The sequence below is a fragment of the Chenopodium quinoa genome, unplaced genomic scaffold (assembly GCF_001683475.1).
Source record: "Chenopodium quinoa cultivar QQ74 unplaced genomic scaffold, ASM168347v1, whole genome shotgun sequence".
Classification (NCBI taxonomy): Eukaryota; Viridiplantae; Streptophyta; class Magnoliopsida; order Caryophyllales; family Amaranthaceae; genus Chenopodium; species Chenopodium quinoa.
The window spans coordinates 2,597,659-2,620,018 of NW_018743021.1; the positions used below are offsets into that span (position 1 = coordinate 2,597,659).

General features: G+C 41.0%; 2 protein-coding genes across 3 annotated transcripts; both read left to right on the forward strand.

Annotated features, from left to right (window-relative positions):
- The first annotated feature begins 911 nt into the window (after nucleotides 1–911).
- Nucleotides 912–6,171, forward strand: LOC110730288. Of its 2 annotated transcripts, none has more exons than XM_021910077.1 (5): nucleotides 912–1,844; nucleotides 2,600–2,745; nucleotides 4,866–4,929; nucleotides 5,306–5,443; nucleotides 5,586–6,171. In XM_021910077.1, exons 1-5 carry the CDS (start codon nucleotides 1,446–1,448, stop codon nucleotides 5,937–5,939), a joined length of 1,101 nt encoding a protein of 366 aa, XP_021765769.1. In that variant the 5' UTR covers nucleotides 912–1,445; the 3' UTR covers nucleotides 5,940–6,171. The 2 variants fall into 2 exon arrangements, with proteins under 2 accessions (XP_021765769.1, XP_021765770.1); XM_021910078.1 differs by having other exon boundaries at nucleotides 913–1,844; nucleotides 2,600–2,698; nucleotides 4,885–4,929.
- A 6,567-nt stretch (nucleotides 6,172–12,738) lies between these two features.
- Nucleotides 12,739–18,279, forward strand: LOC110730289 (DNA repair endonuclease UVH1-like). The gene is made up of 9 exons (XM_021910079.1): nucleotides 12,739–13,829; nucleotides 13,991–14,211; nucleotides 14,400–14,464; nucleotides 14,613–14,777; nucleotides 14,988–15,794; nucleotides 16,130–16,240; nucleotides 16,345–16,605; nucleotides 16,910–17,133; nucleotides 17,454–18,279. Exons 1-9 carry the CDS (start codon nucleotides 12,970–12,972, stop codon nucleotides 17,662–17,664), a joined length of 2,925 nt encoding a protein of 974 aa, XP_021765771.1. The 5' UTR covers nucleotides 12,739–12,969; the 3' UTR covers nucleotides 17,665–18,279.
- Nucleotides 18,280–22,360: the final 4,081 nt, after the last annotated feature.

Genomic DNA, 22,360 nt, shown 5'->3' on the forward strand with positions numbered 1-22,360 from the left:
TACTTATTTTGAAATACACGGAGTAGTCAAACATATTCAAATTTGATTAGTTGACTGAATTAAAAAATTACATTAGGCTAAAAAAAATCAATTTAGAATTAAATTGAAATCTGAACAAATACCATATTAGGGTGTGAACACCTTAATTACATCCTTTATTTTGTCCTTAAATTATAGCAGTGACATCATAGTAAGTAGTAACATATACTTTCAAATTAAAGTAGTGTATCCAACCTCACACTGAGGGAAATCTGAAATAAACATTTTGGGTTTGAGGGGGAGGAGATTCGAACCTTAGACTCCAACTAAACTAGGAAGTTTTAACCACTTGCATAGTTACCACTGAAGCACCTTTAGTTATGTTCTCAATCTAGCATTGTTTAATCTTTATATGCTATTTAACAGAAGTCTTTTCTTAAACAGTTATTTTTTTTTTCGGGGGTAGCACTTGCCCTCCCGGGTTACTATGTGGATCCGCCAGTGCTTGCTTGCACACATATATGCCAATACAATGGTATATTTTTTACTTTAAATATTTAATGGAGTATTAGTAAAATAAAAAATAAAAAAAATTAAAAGTTGATATTTTTAAACTTTAAATTAATCAATATCTAATTTACAACATATTTTAAATAGAATGTGCTTTAATACGTTACTAAAAAAAAGCTATGGTTGAAGCTGGTACAGTATGTAAATGAGTTCCTTTAAACAATACGACATTGTGGTATGTCAATTTTCATCAATTGTCGATTGAATACAAAGTATAAAAGTCAGTATTTTGTTCTATACATGTATTGTTGAGCAATTTTATTTTTCACTTATGAATTTGGAAACCATAAAAACTGGTTTTCATGGCTAACAACCTATCATGATTAATTCTCCGTATTTTGCACAAGTTTTGATCAACTTCAAATAGAGTGACTCCATAAATAATACTCCGTACTCGGTAGTAACTTAAAATCGATAATGAATACGTATTTTTTTGTTATGGCGAACAAATTCTTATTTTTTTTTTTTCTTTTTTTTTTGGGGGAAACAATTAACAGAATTTGGGCCTTTGGACATTTGGCACCTCTCTTGCTTCCCACAATGTGAACAACGATTAGCTAACGTCCTAATTCGTAACAACAACCCCAAATTCAGTGAAGAAGTGACTGAGAAATGAGGCAATTAAAGCATTGATCTTCTACCTTCAGCATTCAAAACAACCTACCTCAATTTTCAATTTTCTTTCCTTTAAATCGCCTGAAATCCGGCAATAGAGATTCCCAAGAAATTTAAATGCCCATTTAATTCCCAATTTAATGCAGAATCCATTGAGATAGAGGGTATCCCCTGTTTTTGGCGTAAATCATACCAGATCAACTTAACTTTTTTGCAACAAAAATCTAGAACACAAAACCCAAATTAATTTCTGGGTTTTTCAATTGACCCGAAAATCTCAAATGGGTCGTCGTTCAATCTACTCAAATGTGGGTCATTGGACCTCAATGGGTCTTCTGTTGCTGGGTTTTTTGGCTTGCACTTTAGCTTATTTTGTTATATCAACTGTGCTTAAACCTAGTAATCCAATCTCAAATTATGATGGATTGTCAATTGATGTCAGTCATGAGAGTGATGGAGTGAGTTTGGAGAGAGAAAATGGAGGTGGGTGTTGCCGAGGAATCCCTAAATTGGAGCTTTGGGGCACGGCCGTGAAGTGGGGGACAGAACATAAGTATTATTCTGAAGAAGAGTGTTGTAAATCATGTAAGGCTATGTGTAGTGGTAAAGATGGACCTTGTTTGTGTGATAGTTGGGTGTTTTGCGGTGATCGTAATGCTTGTGGGCTGCAATTTGGTGAGGTTAGCTTGATCTTATTCTTGGTTTTTGTTGAATTGATGAAATGGGTTTGTTGATTTTGATTGTTTCTTGATTTGGGTAATTTTCTATGATTGTTTTGATTGGATTTTATTATTGTTATAGATTTGAGTAGTTGGGTTTAGTAAAGTGTGTTGCTTTTTATTAAATGTGATGATAGTGATTGCAATTACTGAATTTGGAGTAGGAAACTAGGAATATTGATTTATCTGAGCTCAATTTTGCTCTTAAAGGGTGTTAGTGTTAGGAATGATGTTCTATGCTTCTGTCAACTTCTTATAGTCAAGTAATATGTAATGCTTAGTACATGTTGGGATGCCATGCAGATGAAATATTGGTTTGGTAGATGGTAATAAATAGTGGTACTCTATCACGAGATTGGGTATAAAAATGCAAGGTATAATCTGACTTCTATGTACTTCGTTTGTGGTAAAGCAATTCCACTCGGAATTTCGTGTTTCCATTACCTTTTGCTAATCATTTTTAGAGGTAGGATTGAGTGCTGATGAGAATTGATGGAGACAAACACATACTTGAGAAATAGAATTGCCTTAGTCATTAGTATGGAAATTATCTCAGGTTAGAGTCTTCCTTGCAAAGTTTCACACAAATTTACTGACATTTACTGCTGCCTACCGAATATGCTGTCAGTATTTGAAGATTCGACCTTTTTAGGCTGTATTGAAAGCAATGATTATCAATCTCCAGAAAATTGTATTAACTTCTTCTGGTATTGCAGTGTTGGTTGAAGAAGCAGAAGGATACTTTGGTACCACAGCGTCAAGATGCGGGAAGCAAAGTTATGTGGACTTCTGGGCTTATATTTGGCAAAGGAGAGGTACATAATATGCTGGACATACACTCTTTCTCACCTTTCCATATGAGGTGTGCAATCTTTTCTATTACATAGTAAAAATGCTTTGAGACTATATATAAAACATCCTACTACTTGATTAATAACTCAAAATTAATGTTTTCCATTCTGCTGTTGTGTGTAATGAGCTCTATATATCTTATGCTGTCACTCTAGTTGCCTATGTTTTCTTCTTTTGTAGTACTTCATATGACTTTATGCTTGAATGTTTACTTCCTCTACAACTTGTGAACTGTTCAATTTTCTGTTTTGTATAAAATTTCATAGTGTTGTTGTCAACTAAAATGTTTCCTCTGGGATTTATGTTTAAATATGAGATCTTTAATTTTCTAGTGTAATCTTGGTTGACGTAAATTTCTCTTCTTGAGTGTTGCAATCCCTTAGTTTCCATACATCAATATGCCATAGAATGCATGTTATGTTTATGTGAATATAAAAAATGATATCTTTAGTGAGTGTCTGCATGTAATATACTAGGATTTTCGGAAGATTATAAAAGGATCAAAGAGAATTTGTGGGAAAGCTTGAGTATTTGATTGATGAAAAATGGCAGTTATTGACAAAGTTGATAACGTTAGGCTATCAGTCTCACCTTAGCAGCTTGAGGTTACAAGTCTCTCAATAACATCATTCAAAAATCACATGCCAAACTACTACTGCCTTCTTACTAGCTATATATACTCAAGGTTACAAGGATACCTAGCAATTAATGTATTGCCCCTATTCCAAAAGAGAGATCAGAGAATCAGGATACTAATTTCATATTGCCCCTCCATAGTGGAATGTTAATTCTTAATTGCATTTGTCTTCTAGCTCTTGCGGCTGTGTCCCCTTGTTTCTGTTGGAGGCTTGGTATGCTTGGCCTGCACTTCTGCCCCTGTTGCCCTTCCTCCTTCTCTAGTGTACACCAAAAGTGGAGGCTCCGACTTTGGATCCATTACACTGCACTGCGAAAGTAATGATTGTCCTCCTATGTGAGCATGATGTATATTTCTTTTGTACAGACTGTCTTGCAATCTGTACTGATTATATGCAAAGATTTCACTGAAATCTGAGCACTTCACTTTCAAAATTTTGAACTTCCTAAAATCAACTGTAAGACACTCCAATAGCAGCTGCTGGTTCTTCCTGGCTTGTTTTCCTCATTATTGTGATGATCTCTATTGGTTCCTTAATTTTTGGCTTTGAATTTAAATCAAAATTTGTTACCATATGGTTCATATATGTTTTGTGCTTTATTTTTAATGTGAGGTGGTTTTGTTTTAATTCAATGGTCTTATGAAAAAAGCCTCTATGCAGCTTTATTAATGTACATATGTAATAGACTAGATGTTCAAAGATAATTGTAAAACATTAATTATGGAAGGAAGACTTCTTTGACTGAATGATTCAAGTAACAGGGGATACAATAGCAACTTTAGGTTGCAAATCTCTCTAGCAACTTGAGGTTGCAAGTCTCAATGGGTTCTTAGCAATTTTCTGGATACCTTTCTCCTACTACCATTACAACACTTATACTAAGATTACTAGTGGTCACAATAGACCTTAGGGAGATTACATGTGATACATTACTAATATAGAAAAACCATAAATGAACCAAGCTAAAGTTGATTGCCTTCTTTCCCTTCCTTCCTCTTAATTAGCTTTGTCAACTAGTGAGGAAATGCTTCCCCATGCTTAATTGCTGCTGCCATGCCTTGGATGTTGTTGACTTCCTTCCCTTTCTTGCTCCTCCTTGAGTACACCAATAGAGGTGTTTGACCGGCTTGACCTTGACCTCGGCTAATGAACCAGTCCATGACAACATACTACATACTGTACTCCCCTTTGAGCTTGGATTGGTAAGAGGCTCTTTAGAAGCTATGGGGTAGTGTTGATGTTAATGATAAACATATGTGATACCATATCTGACACTTGGATAAGCTGCAATTTACAAATATAGTAAAATAACTGAATATAGTCTATGGTGGCCAGCATTATGTATTTGTCAAATGTTGCCATGATTTACTCTTGGAGCTGTCCTAGAAGTATAACTAGCAAAAGTTTTTCTTAGTCTTTCCCTTGATGTGATTCTGCTGTACTTTTGTGCTCCTGTTTCTTTGTTTAATCTCCTTATTGATTTTCATGCTAGGTTATTATCTTTTCTGCAGGGAATTATTGGTCTGGAAACTGAGCATGGTACCCTTCATATAAAAGTAAGCACTTTTAACTTCATCTGTAATTGTTTACCGTCAAGTTCTCAGAAAGACCATACTTAAATTTGACAAACTTAGGAGCATATTTAGTTAACCTCCCTCCGGTTGATGTCTCTACTACGATACTATACAAATACAATGGCTTCCCTGGTATTTGATTGCTCAAGCATAATTTGCAATTTGCCAAAAGTTTTGCATGTGGTTTGTGTGGCAAGTGTGCAGCAGCCATATTTCTAGTTTTACTTGTCATTATTACGTCTTAATCTTTCGTAAATAATAATTTTCATGGTGTGTTTATGATTCCTCAATCCTCTCTGTCCCATTTGTGTATTACTGGGTTGTACTGTATTTCTTACAATACTCGGGTTTGGTGCAGCTATACCCTGATTCTGCTCCATATTCAGTGCAGTACATTCTTGAGTTACTGACACTTCGCCATTGTGCTGGCTGCCAATTTTACCGAGCAGAAGGGCGAGGGGAGTCTTGGGATCTAAAGGGCAACCATATTAAAGATGTGAGTTATACTATGTATATTCTTTTTGATGAATATTGGGTTCTTTGAATGTCTTCTTGTCACTTGACACTACGAGATATGCTTTGTATTAGTCAACTACTCCATATTGATCTGTTACTTAGTAGCTCAAGTGGTATTTCAGGCGTCTTTTGGCCCTCCATATGCCCTGATTCAAGGAACACTTGAAGCTGCAGGCATGCCTTTCCAGACAATCCCTACTGAAGTATGTCGAACTGTCAGAAGAGGTGCAGTTGCATGGGTTGGTTCTGGTCCCGAGTTCTTCATAAGCTTGGCCAACCATGTAGAATGGAAAAATTCTTATACAGTTTTTGGCTCTGTTCTTCCAGAGGATATGGAAATTGCTGAGAAAATTGCTCAGCTCCCAACGAAGCCTGATGTATGGAATAATGTTAACGTTTCTGTCCTAGAAGACCCTATTCCAATCTTGGTTCAGAGAATTATATCAAATCATGAAGATATTTCACATAAGCTATAGACTTTACCAGAGTTCTTCAATTTTTATGTCTATTCTGCCTTCTCTGTGATTACCTCCAACAAATAGTTTTACTGGCAGTCTATTCAGTCTGTTTACTTGTACACCAACGATTGATTTATTTGTAGTTTTTTTTTTTCTTTTTCTCTGATTGGGACAAGAAATGTTGGCTTGTCTCATTTGTTTTGAGTTGCCACTATATAAGATCTCTTTATGAGGAAGTTCTTTCTTGGAATTTTAGAGTTAATTTTCAAGTGGCTTCATTTGTCCTACACAATACAAATTCTTAGTTATCTTCGAGTGTACTTAGATGTAAATTAGGTAAACCCTAGTGCTTTTTCTATCATTTACTTCAATGGAGAATGAGAAGATACAAGTTGATATTAGATATCAACAAAACTTGTTAATATCAAGGCTAATTTTGTAAATTTAAATACTACACCAAGGATAATTTTGTAATTTTAGCAACCACACACCCTTTCTCTCCCCTCTATCACAACCGTGCAACCTCTAGTACCACCTGCAATAGCACCTTTAGCTTCACTAGCTGACCACCGCACAACCTTTACCTTCACCTTCACCAATCGACCCCAGCCGACCACCACACGGCCTTTACCTTCAGCTTTCGATCCTAGTCGACCATCGCACGGTTTCACCAGTCGACCACCACACACTTGCTAGAGATTAGCTTCCCTGCAAGGTAAACAGAGTATTCACAGAAGAATTAAGAGGAAGAAGGAAGATAGATTGTATTGATGAATGGCAGAACTCAGCAATACACCTTTCAATTTGAGAAGAAAGGAGCTCTCCAAAACTAAGCAAAGCTTAATAATATTTTCAGCATAATCCTACCACAGATTATTCCCCCTTAAATAAACTTAGCCAGCTAATCACTAGCTTAAAGATTCTTCTCTCTCTATAACAAACTTTCCCTAACAGAATTATAAAGCTAAAGACTCTTCTGCCCTTGCATTGCTGATTCCACTCCCCTTGCCATGCTTCTTCTTCCTTGTGTAAGTAACCAGTATTGGAGGCCTAGGAGGATCTCTAGCAATACCCCCCCCCCCCCCCAACAAGGTTCACCTTGTCCTCAAGGTGGAAGTCTGGAAACCTAGCATCCATGTCATCAAAGGGCTCCCAAGTGGCCTTAGAATCAGAGAGATGCTGCCACTTAATGAGTACCTCTACCAAAGTAAGATTTCCCTACTGGTTGTTCCTGATTCCAAGGACAAATTCTGGCTGAACTTCAAGCACCAGGTCCGAGGTAAGTTGTGCTGGCAGTGGAGAAGGAACATGGCCATAGCCGACTGATTTTTTTAATTGAGAACAGTGAAAAACTGGGTGAATCCTCGACCCTTCAGGCAACAACAACTGATAAGCCACTTCCCCAACTCTTTTGACCACATAATACGGGCCATAAAACCTCGGAGATAACTTCTCATTTGATCTCCTACCCACAGAGTGCTGGCGATATGGTTGGAGCTTCAAAAACACCAAATCCCCCACCTCAAAATGACCTGCCCTCCTGCCTTTGTTCTCATAATGGCGCATGTATTCCTGTGCCCTCACAAGATAAAACTGTAAGTCATCCAACACCGCATCACGTTCCAAAAGCTGATCCTCCACCGAAGCAACCGAAGTATTGCCTTGAGAGTAACGAAGAAGGTGGGATGGGTCACGACCATACAACACCTTAAAAGGAGTGCAATTTGTGGCCGTATGAAGAGAAGTATTGTAGCAATATTCTGCCCAAAGGATCCATGTAGACCAAGATTTCGGTTTCCCATTCACAAAACAACGGAGGTAAGATTCCACGCCCTTATTAAGCACCTCAGTTTTCCCATCCGACTGAGGGTGATAAGCCTACTACGAGTCAGAAATGTCCCTTGTAGCCTGAAAAGTTCGTTCCAAAAAATACTCAAGAACACTTTATCACGATCAGAAACAATGGTAGAAGGACTCCCATGCAATCTCACCACTTCTTTAACGAACACTTGTGCCACCATCGGAGCAGTGAACGGGTGTTTCAAGAGAATGAAATGTCCATACTTCGAAAGCCTGTCAACTACTACCAGAATCGTGTCCCAACCTGCTAATTTCGGGAGGCCTTCAATGAAATCCATTGAAATGTCCTCCAAGAGGGGTTGTAAAAGACCCATGGGGCTGATTGGTGATGTTTTATTCTGCTGGCAGATGAACATAACGCGTGACATCCTTGCGCATACCCATCCAGTACCATTCGGCTGACAACCGTTGGTACGTCTTAAAATCCCCCGAATGCCCACCCACAGGAGAATCATGATACTCCTTGAGCAAGGCTGAAGTGAGGGCAGAATTATTGGGAATTACCACCCGGCCTTTATACTTAAGGACATCATTGTCCAGAGCAAACCACCTGGGAACTTTATTTCCTTGCTTGATGCTGCTGGTCAGCCTACAAATCAGAGGGTCCTTCAGTATGTGCTCCTGGAAAGTAGCCCACGCTACCCCACAAGAAGAGACCATAGTAGCACATGTGACAGTGGGAATCAATTCCCGAGACAAGGCATCAGCCACGACGTTGCTCGAGCTGGGCTTATACTGGATTTCGAACGTATAACCCAAGAGCTTCCCCACCCATTTCTGGTAGGCTTGCCCTACCTCGCGTTGCTCCAACAGAAACTTCAAAATTTTCTGATTGGTGCGCACTATAAAGTGCCTCCCCAACAAATAGTGGCGCCACCTTTCAACCGCCAACACGATAGCCATCAATTCTTTTTCATAAATGGGTTTGCTCCAAGCACGAGATCCCAACAATTTGCTGAAATAGGCAATGGGGTGCCTATATTGAAGCAACACCGCGCCCACCCCCTAACCACACGCGTCAGTTTCAAGAATAAAGGTCTGAGAAAAATCCGGCAAATCAAGAATAAGAGCCTTAGTCATGGCATCCTTGAGTGTCACAAAATCCTGAGTGGCAGCATCATTCCATCCATAACTTTCCTTTTTCAGCTGCTCAGTCAAGGGATGAGCTATGTGAGCGTAATTTTGGATGAACTTTCAATAATAACCAGTCAGCCCCAAGAACCCACGTAGTTCCTTCAAATTTCGTGGTTGAGGCCAGTCCAACATAGCCTGAATTTTAGACTGATCCACCTCCACCCCCGAACCTGAGATAATGTGACCAAGATATGCCACACGTTCCTGCTCGAACTCACATTTTTTATAGTTAGCATACAATTGGTGCGTTTTCAGCACCTGTAACACCTCTTTCAAGTGTTTAATGTGCTCGTCCTGTGACTTGCTATAGACCAACACATCATAAAAAAAAACTAACACAAACTTACGAAGGAACGGTTTGAAAACCGAGTTCATCAAAGACTGAAAAGTGGCAGGCGCATTCGTTAGACCGAAGGGCATTACCAGAAATTCGTAATGTCCTTCGTGTGTCCGAAATGCGGTTTTAAGCACATCTTCCTCACGAACCCTAATCTGGTGGTATCCCGATTTAAGGTCCGATTTCAAAAAAACACGAGCACCATACAATTCGTCTAACAGTTCATCAATTATAGGAATGGGAAATTTATCAGGGACAGTGCACTTGTTTAAGGCTCTATAATCAACACAGAAACGCCATGATCCATCACGTTTTTTCACCAATAACACAGGGCTAGAATAGGGGTTAGAGGAGGGCTGAATTATACCTGCCTTTAGCATGTCCTGAACCAACCGCTCAATCTCATCCTTCTGACTTTGGGGGTACCTATAGGGCCGAACACTAACCGAATCCGATCCCTCCTTCAAAATGATCGAATGTTCGATTAAACGCCGTGGGGGAAGACCCACTGGCATTTCAAAAACATTCTGGAAGTCACTGAGCACCTGGTGTAAAAACAGAGGAGTCTCAACCGAGCTGCAATCCCCCATAGATTGCCCCACCAGGTGGCTTAACTCCACCAGAAAACCATGTCTCTCTTTTTGCAGTGATTTAATCATGGCCTTGAGAGAGACCCCCGAGCGACCAAGAGATTGACCCCCCCTGGAGAGTCACCGAGTTATCACCCAACTGGAATTTCATCACCTGAGTTTTCCAGTTGGTGGCTATGGTTCCCAATTTTTCGAGCCACCGGAGACCAAGGATTAAATCAGAGCTGCCCAAAGGAAGGATGAGAAAGTCTTCAATTATGGTCATACCCTGTACATCCAGCCATACAACCCTGCAAATGCCTTCCCCTTGCACCGCCTCACCAGTACCCAACGTAACCACAAAGCTTTTTGAGTTCTAGGGTGCAATTCCTAACTTCTTAGCGGCTACGGTGGAGATGAAGTTGTGCGTAGCACCAGGATCTATCATCACCACCACCGTCTGGCCCATCACCATACCAGCCATGCGCATAGTCCTCAGACTAGTCAACCTCATTATAGAGCTGAGAGAAACGCCAGGGGAGGCGTCCACCGGCTGAACAGGAGCGTCTTCCAAGGCGGTCTGTGTTTCAACGTTCGAAAGATCCCCTGCATCAAACTCACCGTCGGCATCCTAGTCATCCCCCTCATCGACGGTCAACAAAACACTCAACCCTCGCCGCGGACATTGGTGGTTGATGTTCCATTTTCTGTCGCACCGAAGACAGCCGCCTTATCTCTCCGGGAGGTCTGTGGTTGAATCGGGTTGTGTTTGGTTTAGTGGTGGTGGAATTTGAGTGAGTTGGGTTTGTGTTTAAGGGCTGGGAGGTTTGTGTTTGGGTGGTAGGGGCGGATCGGGTTGATGGATAAGGAGTTTTCCAGGTGGGAAAGTGTCCAGAAGGTTTGGGCCTTGGGCCTAAAAGCAACTTCTCTTCGATTCTCATGGATAAGTCCATGGCCTGATCCAAGGAAACCGGGTCAAGGATCCGAACCTCCACCTTAATATCATCCCTTAACCCGTTAATGTACTGACCCTTAGCAATATCCTCTGGCACACCGTCAATCGGAGCAAGGAGTTCGATGAAGCGACGCCTGTATTCGGCCACCGTACCGGTCTGCTGGTGGGCGAGCCACTGCTCGTGAAGCGTGCCGGTGGCGGTGGTTTGAAATCGCCTGAGAATGATTTTCTTCAACGCTTCCCAAGACATGAGAGGGTGACGCCAGTGTTCCCACTGATACCAGAGCAAGGCGTCGCCCTCCAATGCGACAACCGCCGCCTCCAACTGGTCTTCAGCGGTGAGACGGTAAAAGTGAAAGAATCTCTCCGCCCGGAGAATCCAACCATCTGGGTTGGTTCCGTCAAACAGAGGAAAATCAAGTTTGTGCAACCTCCAGTTCGATATCCCTCCATGATCGCCACCTTCTCCAAACGCCAGGTGGGGTTGCGCTCCCGCGAAAGTGTTGTCCCACTGAAATGGCGATCCATTTGCTGCTGAGGAGCGAGGCTCAGAATGAGTCCTCAGTCCTCTCCTGCCCAGCTGCGATCTGAGCCGAGATATCCGTCTTAAACGCTGCTAAAAACGAAGTGATCTCCTGAGCTACACGGTTAGGCACTCCGGCGATCTCCTGCTCCAGCAAATCCAGACGTTCAGCATGGGTTAGGCGAGCCATTGTTTACACAGGATAGGAGCGTGATTGCTCTGATACCACTTTGCTAGAGATTAGCTTCCCTGCAAGGTAAACAGAGTATTCACAGAAGAATTTAGAGGAAGAAGGAAGATAGATTGTATTGATGAATGGCAGAACTCAGCAATACACCTTTCAATTTGAGAAGAAAGGAGCTCTCCAAAACTAAGCAAAGCTTAATAATATTTTCAGCATAATCCTACCACAGATTATTCCCCCTTAAATAAACTTAGCCAGCTAATCACTAGCTTAAAGATTCTTCTCTCTCTATAACAAACTTTCCCTAACAGAATTATAAAGCTAAAGACTCTTCTGCCCTTGCATTGTTGATTCCACTCCCCTTGCCATGCTTCTTCTTCCTTGCGTAAGTAACCAGTATTGGAGGCCTAGGAGGATCTCTAGCAACACTCTTCAGCACCACCAGTCGACCAAGCACCAACATTCACCAGCCAACCATCGCACGTCTTCACCAGTCGACCACCGCACACTCTCCAGAACCACCAGTCAACCGAGCACCAACATTTGACCGCCGCAACACCACCAGTATGAGCAAATCCCTTTCCCTAAAGGGTTTGTATGACCCCAATTTTCATAAATTGCTACTAGGGTGTCGTTTTTTTGGCTGGTTCAGTCGGCCGCTTTAGATTCGCAAATGTCATTGACCTTGGGCATGGGAATGGAGGAGAGAGAAGGAAGTAGTGGCCATGGGAATGGAGTAGAGAAAAAGAAAATTTGGTCATGTGAGGGGAGGAGAGAGAAAAATTGGTGATATTAACATATTTTTATTGATATCGGTTATCAACCTGGTTTTCCTCATAGAGAATTTCCAAGTAAGCAAAACTGCAAAAAGTGGCCGCAGGCCTGCATTGAGTACTCCTAGTCTCCTAGTTATAGCCTTCTAGGTGTTCCTAACATATCTTAGTACAATAAGTGCTAATAGCCTAACTATGCCCCTTATATAGATAGATACGGATAACAGATTGTATGCTTGCTGCTTGCGGCATATTGACCAAACATGGCCTATATGGCTTTGTGAACTCGGTTGGGCAACATAGTACACTAAACGTTTCCATAAGATTGATTTCAATGTTGTAAAATATGGCTCGATATCTCGAGTCATGTCCGAGTTGTGCCGCACATTCATACTAAATTTCTAATTTATATGTCTTGGCTTAAAATCAGTTTCACATCATTTACCTAATCTGGGTTGATTATTCTAAACTGTATTTGGCACCAAAAAAACCCCTCGCATTTTAATCGAAACAACAAACTACCATTTAACCTACTTTTGCCGTCTTTCTTCCCGCCATCTTCCCTCCTTCAACCCAGAAGAAAGAGAAAATCCCCTTTTTCAATCTGCTAAACCCTAGATTTCTCAATTCCTGCATAATTTGGAGAAAACACCATCAATTATAAACAGCGAGAACCCTAATTTCACGATAAAATTTACAATTGAGAAGAACAAATGGTACAATTTCACGAACACATCATCTCCGACCTCTTGGAAGACCCAAATGGCGGCTTAGTTGTTCTTTCTTCTGGACTTTCTCTCTCTAAACTCATTGCAACCCTTCTCTCTCTTCATTCTTCCGATCAAGGTACTCTCTTAATCCTTTCTGCTAATCCTTGTCAACGAAAATCAATCTTAATTTCAAACCCTAACCCTAATTTCAATGACGGATCTGTTGAAATCACTTCTGAGCTTCCTGCTCACCAGCGCAATGCACTTTACTCATCTGGGGGTGTTTACTTCATTACTTCTCGTATTCTCATTGTTGATCTTCTAACGTCTAGAATCCCCACTTCGAAAATTGCTGGAATTTTGATTCTGAATGCACATTCACTCTCAGAGACGTCGACCGAGGCGTTTATCGTTAGAATTATGAGATCATTGAATAAGAATGCGTATATTAGGGCGTTTTCTGATAAGCCTTTTGCTATGGTTTCCGGGTTTGCGAAAGCGGAGAGGATTATGAAGTGTTTGTTTGTTAGAAAGCTGCATTTGTGGCCTAGGTTTCAAGTGTATGTTTCGCAGGAACTCGAGAAGAGCCCCTCCGAGGTGGTGGATATTAGAGTTCCTATGAATTCGGCGATGAAGGGGATTCAAAAGGCTATAATTGAGGTTATGGATGCTTGTTTGAAAGAAATGAGGAGGACTAATAAGGTTGATGTTGAGGATTTAACGGTTGAGAACGGATTGTTTAAGTCTTTTGATGAGATTATTAAGAGACAATTAGACCCAATTTGGCATACATTAGGCAAGAAGACTAAACAGCTAGTTTCGGATTTAAAGACCTTGAGGAAGTTGTTGGATTATCTTGTCAGGTACTGATTTTTAATTAATATAAATATTGGATCATACTAACTTAATCCAAAATGAAAAGAATTAGGTTGTCTTGAGATTGTTCAGTGATATTAATTTTGTTGGTGGGAAACTTGTATTGTTTGATGTTATGTTGAATGAGATATCTCTTTTTTGTTGGTAGGTATGATGCGGTTACGTATTTGAAGTATCTGGATTCACTGAGGGTTTCGGAGAGTTTTAGGTCGGTCTGGATTTTTGCTGAATCAAGTTATAAGATATTTGAGTATGCAAAGAAGCGTGTTTACCATTTTGCAAGGTCAGAGGCAGGTAAGCCAACGGGGCAGAAAACAAATGTGTCGGGAAAAAAGAGAAAATCAAAGGAGAGTAGCACTGATAAAGAAGGTGAGTAATGCTTTGTATATAGACTTTTTGGTGTTATGGTTTTAAAACTGAACTTGGATGAGAATGAAATGTATGTTGTAACCAAAAATTCGAGAAGAGAAGTCACAATTTAATTGCTGGATGAATTGCTGTTACCCCTGTATCTCTGATGCATATCTTTGTTTCTAAAGAATATGATTTGCTTTCAGCTTCAGGTGGAGGAGTTTTTCTCCAAGAGATTCTAGAGGAACCACCAAAGTGGAAGGTGTTACGTGTGAGTGAGTGAGTTTTGTATCTTATTTTTGTAGTACCCTTCATTATTTGCTCTTCTTATTATCGTTTCATGTATGTACAATTATAATTGCATCTATTTGTGATGTACGGTCCTTGTTTTATTGACAAGACTAGCAATGTTTTGCCAGGACATTTTAGAGGAGATTGAAGCAGAGAGGAAGAAACAAGCATCATTAAGTGATGAATTTATGAGTGAAAATGACGATGATAGCAATGGAATTGTTTTGGTGGCTTGCAAGGATGAGCACTCATGCATGCAGCTTGAGGATTGCATTACAAATGGCCCAAAGAAGGTAGTGTCAACTTTCATGTCCTTGTATATTCTAGGCTCTAGCTGTTTGTTATGTATTACAGAAGCATAGTTGTGTTGTCAAACAGATGTTTCTACTCATTTTCAGATTCTTGGAAAGATTGCTGTCTGAATGGCGCACTCTCAGTTTTTTGGTTTATGTTACTGATATCTGCTTACAAAAACTATGTTTTTGCTATCCTTTACTGAACAGGTCATGCGGGAAGAATGGGAGAAATACTTATTGAGCAAAGTAGATTTGAAAGGTTATCAAGGACGGCAAAAAGGTGCTAAGAAGAAAGCTAAAGAGCCTAAAGGTTTTGGAATACTTGATGGTGTTGTTTCAAGAATTGGTAAAGAAGATGGAGAACCTAGCAGCATAAACAAGCAGGAAAATGATGCGCTACTGGCTGCTGCATCAGCGATTAAAAATCTATCCAAGAAAGAAACAGCTGTTGAAGATACTTGCCAGCATGATGTTGGCAATGAGGTAAATGAGCCAGGAAGAAGAATAGGGAAAAGCAAGAAACCACTAGAAAAGCACATTAAGACTCGTAGCAAATCTAAAACAAGTGATACATCTCAAGTAGCTAGTCCTGTTAATGAAAGCGAAAGAACTGGTGATAATACAATTGCTGAAGATGGTCTTCATGAAGGTGAGCAAAGAACTCTACTTGCTGGAAACAGTGTCCTTAGGAGACATACTGAAGATATTGATGTTGATATCACTACAAGCCGGAGGCCACTACCCCCTGTACATTTTCATGCCCTAGAAAGCGATCAGCCTATACTTGACATTTTGAAGCCATCTATAATCATTGCTTACCATCCTGATATCACCTTTGTCCGGGAAGTGGAGGTCTACAATGCTGAGAACCCTTCCAAAAAGTTGAAAGTTTACTTTTTATTTTATGAAGATTCAACCGAGGTACAGAAATTTGAGGCAAGTATACGTCGTGAAAATGGGGCATTCGAGTCTTTGATTAGGCAAAAATCAATGATGATGATTCCAGTTAATTTGGTATGTTCCTTCTTTCTATTTTTTATATTTTTTTATAATTAAAAATCTTATTTTTATATCTATGTATTAGTGATAATAGCTGGGTTTTCTTCTCCCTTACTGCATTTATATTTTCAGCTTGTTTATCTGTAGCATGTATATCCTAGTAACAGACCTAGCTTGCCTCTTAATTTTATTTTCGACTAGTGGCTAGAAAGCTCATTGCTACTACTTTTGTTATAATATTTTATTTCTATTTAATTTGAGATTTGATTTGTATTAAGAAAATGATTTCAGTAGGTTTGCTGTTATGTTTATTCCGTAACTCTAATGTTTTCTGGTTTGCTGTTTGTCAGGATGACCATCTTCTGGGCGTAAATTTTCCCAGTGAGTCACAATCATCCGTGGCACTAAATTCAATAACCAGAAAAGCTGGTGGAAGAAAAGAAACTGATAAAGAAATGCAGGCATGAGATTCTATATAATATTTTTATATTGCATGCTAATTTAGCTTAATGCATATAAGCTGACCTTTTGAACTTATATTTTTTGTAAATATTAATTATTTTAGGTTATAGTGGACATGAGAGAGTTCATGAGCAGCCTTCCAAATGTCCTCCACCAGAAGGGTATGCGCATTATACCAGTGACCTTGGAAGTTGGTGATTACATCCTCTCCCCTTTGATATGTGTAGAAAGGAAGAGTATCCAGGATCTGTTCGGCAGTTTTACATCTGGACGGCTCTATCACCAAATTGAAATGATGGTGCGATATTATAGAATACCTGTTCTGTTGATTGAGTTTTCGCAAGACAAAAGCTTCTCTTTTCTGGTAAGCACCACTCTTACTACTAGATACATTAAATGTTTTACTAAACATTATACTTCGTACTTCTTTCCGTCAATCCATGGACCTTGGGTTTGGAATCATGGGAAATGGATTAATGTATTTTTGTACTATAATTTCATCAAGGAGAGTGAGCTCAGCACAATTATTTCACTTCCCAGATCCAAATCATTGGAGACATTAAAGTCTTAAGTCATTTTTTTAAACCCCAGGTCCAAATCATTAGACACTTATCAACTAATGTTCAGTCACTTCTAATTTTAACAAATTGATTATGTTGAATTCTCAGTCAGCAAGTGATATTGGGGATGATGTTACACCTAATAGTATAATCTCAAAGCTCACATTGCTAGCTATGCACTTTCCCCGCCTGCGCATTGTGTGGTCTCGCAGTTTGCATGCAACGGCTGAAATATTTGCCTCTCTTAAAGCAAATCAAGATGAACCTGATGAGGCCAAAGCAACAAGAGTTGGTGTGCCCTCAGAGGAAGGAATTGTGGAGAATGATGTGAGGTGAACTTTTTGTTCAATGTGCTATTTTTATCCTAATATAGCGGGGTTATTTTTTATTTTTATTTTTAAAAAATGCTACAACAAGCCTTTGTGATGTTCAGAAAAACATATTTATGCATCTCTATTACTTCATATTATTATTTTCAAACTAGAAGACCTGATGAAGTATAGTTTGGAATGTTAAGATAAATTGGTTGTTGCAGATAATTAATTAAGTATGGTGTCATAATGTAAATGATCAATCATTAGTATCTAATATCAAACAATGACAGCTAAAAGAAACTAATTGGTATACTTGCATTTTGTTCTCTTCATGGCAGAGCTGAAAACTATAACACATCTGCTGTGGAGTTCTTGAGACGTCTTCCTGGTGTCACCGATTCTAATTACAGGGCTTTAATGGATGGATGTAGTAGCTTAGCTGATCTGGCTCTTCTTCCAGTTGAGAAGCTGGCCGATCTGATGGGCGGGCAGAAAGCTGCTCGCACCCTCAGGGAATTTCTTGATGCCAAGTACCCAACTATGCTATGACATTGGATGCTTCTACCAGTGAGTCACTGGAAGATTGCATTGTTGAGCTTTGTATTGTACCAAGATCTGTCTGCTTGGATTGCAGAAGGTGGTTTCAGTTTCTTTACCATGGAAACCTAATAATTGTCTCATCCACAGAGAGTGTGAGACAACTGCCAGGAAAGCTGCCAAGAGAAAGAATTAAAGTTACGGAAGGCTTCACTCTGGAATCAGGAGATTTTAAATTACTGTACGAGTTTATTCCTGTTGAGGATGGAATTTTTTTCACTTCAGCCTGCATCCTGGACTCACAGATTCTGTTTTCGGATGAAGGTAAATCAGAACTGCTGCAATAGATGATCTTTTAAAGATGTTGCAGTGTTTATTACAAATTTATTTATTTTTCCAAAAAATTAGGAGAGATTGTTAGATTGGAATATTCATTCATCAAAAGGGTATTTACAAAATTCGGTTCAATTTGTACTGACAGTACTATCAAATCATCATTTGGTCCTAAAATATCATTCTGATGGTTTTGTGAAATCTTGTAATGGTACTAATAAGTGTTTCCGATTGAAGTTGAATTTGTTGTTTTATTACCACCCCACCTTAGAATTTTCAACCACCCTACATGTCCCTTATTTTTTATGGTGACTTATTCATTCCGTTATTAGTTAAAAGTTTAAAACACTATTTGGTAGAGGTTGATTGATTGACTGATTATGACTATATAAACTAGGGGTGTTAATAATACCCGACCCAGTTGACCCGACCTGCTGACCCGTTAACCCACAAAATACCCGATGGATACTTTTGAAAATTTTCCTATTTTAGCGGGTTGGGTATACAAAATTAGATTCACGGGTCGGGTAATGGGCTGCCCTCTGACTGTAATGGGTACCTGTTAAATACCCGCATTCCTTTTTTTCTCTTTTTTCCGGTTGGAATTCCTTTACTCCTTTAGGGTTACTAACACCTCACTCTTATATTATAAGCCATATACATCATATCTAAGCCGGTTACCATTGATTCGGTCTTGAAAAAGTGTTGGGTTTGTGCGGCCTAAAAAATTGATTCAGGCCAAAACTCATACCTAAACTAAAAAAAACCTGCTCCACACAATAACTCGTCCCATGATGATGACCCTTCATATGTGTAGTTTAAAGAAAATCGTGACAAACAAAAAGGAACAGAGGTAGTTTAACAATGAACTAGCAGTTGACGCCTGGCAGAGTAACTATACCAAACACCTAAGCAAGTTAACAGTACAGTAGTTAATATCGCCCTTGTGCGGGAATTGGCAATCAGGGCAATCACCCTTTTTAGTGTTGCGTATACCATTTGAAGACTACTCACTTTCAAACTTCAAAAACTCAGTCTGATACTGTCTTGCTTCACCTCTGCGACACTCCATGCTACATGATTAGGGGATTTTGCTCCCACCAATCGGAATGCGCCACGTGGGCCAATCAGGTCCTGCCAAGTGTTCCCCAGTTGGACCTCTCAGGGCTTGCCACGTGGCACACTCTTATTCGTCCTCCTTGGACCTATTATGTCATGACACGTGGCATACTCCATGCCTAATGGAGAAGTCGGCCACCCAGGCCCAACTTCCGAGGGAAGCCCAATCAGCCCAAGGTTAACCTAAACCTAGATTGGCACGTTTCCCGAGGTTATAAATACCTCCCTTAATCCTCATTAAGGGAGAGGACGCAGATTACACACATTAAACACTCTCACCTAGAGAGACTCAATCACTTTAATTTCCGCATTAATTACTCCTTAATCAAGTACTAACTTGACCGTCGGAGGCGGATCTCCAACCATCCGGAGCATCCGTTTGTTTTGCAGGTACAGGCGTCCGATTCCAGTCTCGGAATTGTAACTCTCCCGCAGGACATCAGAAAACCCCGAAACATTTTGGCGCCGTCTGTGGGGAGAGTACTTCTGAGATGGCATCCACGTTTGTACCGGCTCCTGAAGAGAGACGTCCCCTGGACGACCCTCTAGTTCAGTCGGACCACGATACTGAGAATGAATTTGAAGTTGAAGTTCACACAGCTTCAGACGGGACCCTAAGGGCCCGACGTACCCGTCATACCGAAAGGAGGGAACGGGAACATCTTCAAACTGGAAGCGAGCCAGCAGGCGCACCGCCTGTTCGGCAGCAGCCGACTGATGGGTCTGCTCCCATCACAAGAAACGAACTCATGACCTTCATGAGGGACTTCAAGGGAGAAATTCAAGAGTTGATCAACAAGAAGCCGCCTGCTCTGGACAAGGAGCAGTCGGCTAAGAAACCCTCCACTTCACGGAAGAGGAAGCCAGTTCAAGGGCGAGAGGCGACCCCTCATCCTAAATCTAGGAAGTGGGAGCCACCTGCCCTTGATTTCACAAAATACCGTTTTCCTACTCCAGGAAATAGGAAACCTGTTCGTCATATTCAAGCGGACGGGTCGAGGAAAACATACACAGACCCTCGGCTACTGCTAGAACAGAAGAAGAGTGACCGATTGTCAGAGTCGGCCTCTACTTCAAACTTCCAAGACAGTCTGCAAAATACCTCGATGAGACATACTCAGTCGTATCATGAGAGTCACTCAGGCGGCACCTCCCGTCAGTCCGGCTTTCATAGCGACCAGGCGGTACCAAACTTACCGTTTGTACCGCAACAACAGTATTTTTTACAGCCACCTCCGTTTGGTGGACATGCAGCAAAAAATGTCCAACCTATGGACTAGCAGCTACGGTTGCTTAGACTTGGTGAACAGCCGTCGGCCTTCTCCAAGGAAATTACTGAAGCCGCTTAGCCGGCCAAAGTGAAAAATGTATTAGTAGGCGCCTATGACGGCACTACTAACCCAGAAGACCATCTGATGGCATTCACCAACCTGATGTACCTTCAAGGGTTGGATGATCCCACTTGGTGCAAGTGTTTCCCAGCGACTCTCAAAGGAATCGCACAACAATGGTTCGGCAACCTGTCGACTGGTTGTGTAAATAACTTCAAGACGCTTGCTTATGTGGTGCTTGTTAAAAAGCCGAATGGCACCTGGCGAATGTGTGTAGACTACACAGACTTAAACAAGGTGTGCCCCAAAGACAGTTACCCTCTGCCTAAAATTGATAACCTGGTCGACTCAACAGCCGGCCATGCTTTGATGAGCTTTATGGACGCATACTCTGGTTTCCATCAAATTCCTTTATGGAAGAAAGATCAGGAGAAGACGGCCTTCGTCACTGATCAGGGGTTATACTGTTACACGGTCATGTCGTTTGGTCTTAAGAATGCCCCGACCACTTTCCAGCGAATGATAAACACTGTGTTCTTTGATCAGATTGGGAGAAATGTCGAGGCATATATTGATGATATGATTGTCAAGTCTAAACTTCAGAAAGATCATCTGTCGGACCTCCGAGAAACTTTCGCCACACTCAGGCGGCACCATGTCATGCTCAATCCCAAGAAATGTGTCTTTGGAGTTTGAGTCTGGAAAATTTCTCGGATTCCTTATCAATCAGAGAGGAATAGAGGCAAACCCTGAGAAGGTGCAGGCGGTCATCGACATGCAGTCGCCTCGTACCATCCGAGAGGTTCAGAAGTTAACAGGTTGTCTGGCGGCCTTGGGAAGATTTCTAAGCCGATCAGGCGACAAATGCCTATACTTTTTCCAGGCAATTAAGAAAAAGGCAAGGTTTGAATGGGGGCCCGGATGCTGAGGCGGCCTTCCAGAAATTGAAAGTTCACTTGCATTCCTTGTCGAGGCTGGTCAGCCCTTTGCCCAAGGAAGTACTCTACATGTACCTGGCCGTCTCTGATCATGCGTTAAGCGCTGTTCTCCTTGCTGAAAGAGACGGCTGTCAGCTCCCGGTCTACTTTGTCAGTCACGTACTGAAAAATGCCGAGTTGAGGTATCCCTTAGTGGAGAAATTTGGTCTTGCACTCTTCATGGCTGTTAAAAAATTGAAGCCCTACTTTTTGGCACATGCAGTCGTCGTGTATACAGACCAACCTATCAAGCGACCACTGACCATCATGGAGTCGTCAGGCCGAATGATCAAATGGGCCATAGAAATACAGAGCCTCGAAGTTACTTTCGAGCCTAGAAAAGCAGTGAAGGGACAAGTCTTTGCTGACTTTATTGTTGAGATGACTCGTCCTCCTGACTCTCAAGTTACAGACCAAGTCTGGAAGGTATATGTGGATGGAAGCTCTACTTCAAATGGTTGTGGAGCAGGCGTCATATGTTAGTCGCCAGAGGGCGACAGGTACGAGTATGCTCTACGCTTCAGTTTTCAGGCCTCAAACAATGAGGCAGAATATGAAGCTTTACTAGCCGGAATCCGCATGTGCAAGGCGGCAGGGGCAAGAAAAATAGACGCCTGTTCCGATTCACAATTGATAGTGAGTCAGTACAATGGCGAATACGAAGCAATCCATCTGGCCATGATCAAGTATTTACAAGCAGTCGGCTCCCTTGAGGATTTCCATCTGACCCAAGTGCCGAGATCAGAAAACAACCAGGCGGATGCACTTTCAAAATTAGCATCATCCGCCTCCTGTGATACTCCTCGAACTGTTTTTTGGGAAGTAATGGAGAGGAGAAGCATTGAGGAAGAACCTATTGGAATCTTAGACAGAAGCTCAACCTGGATGGATCCAATCAGGGCATATCTGACAAATGGTACCCTGCCGGATGATCATCAACAGGCGGCA

Bases quoted from the DNA above. Each gene is read 5' to 3' on its own strand.
- LOC110730288 (XM_021910077.1), top strand. From the start codon at position 1,446: ATGGGTCGTCGTTCAATCTACTCAAATGTGGGTCATTGGACCTCAATG. The intron at 4,930-5,305 runs GTAAGCACTTTT...GGTTTGGTGCAG, and splicing joins ATGGTACCCTTCATATAAAA to CTATACCCTGATTCTGCTCC. The intron at 5,444-5,585 runs GTGAGTTATACT...GTGGTATTTCAG, and splicing joins AGGGCAACCATATTAAAGAT to GCGTCTTTTGGCCCTCCATA.
- LOC110730289 (XM_021910079.1), top strand. From the start codon at position 12,970: ATGGTACAATTTCACGAACACATCATCTCCGACCTCTTGGAAGACCCA. The intron at 14,465-14,612 runs GTGAGTGAGTGA...ATGTTTTGCCAG, and splicing joins CAAAGTGGAAGGTGTTACGT to GACATTTTAGAGGAGATTGA. The intron at 16,606-16,909 runs GTAAGCACCACT...TTGAATTCTCAG, and splicing joins ACAAAAGCTTCTCTTTTCTG to TCAGCAAGTGATATTGGGGA.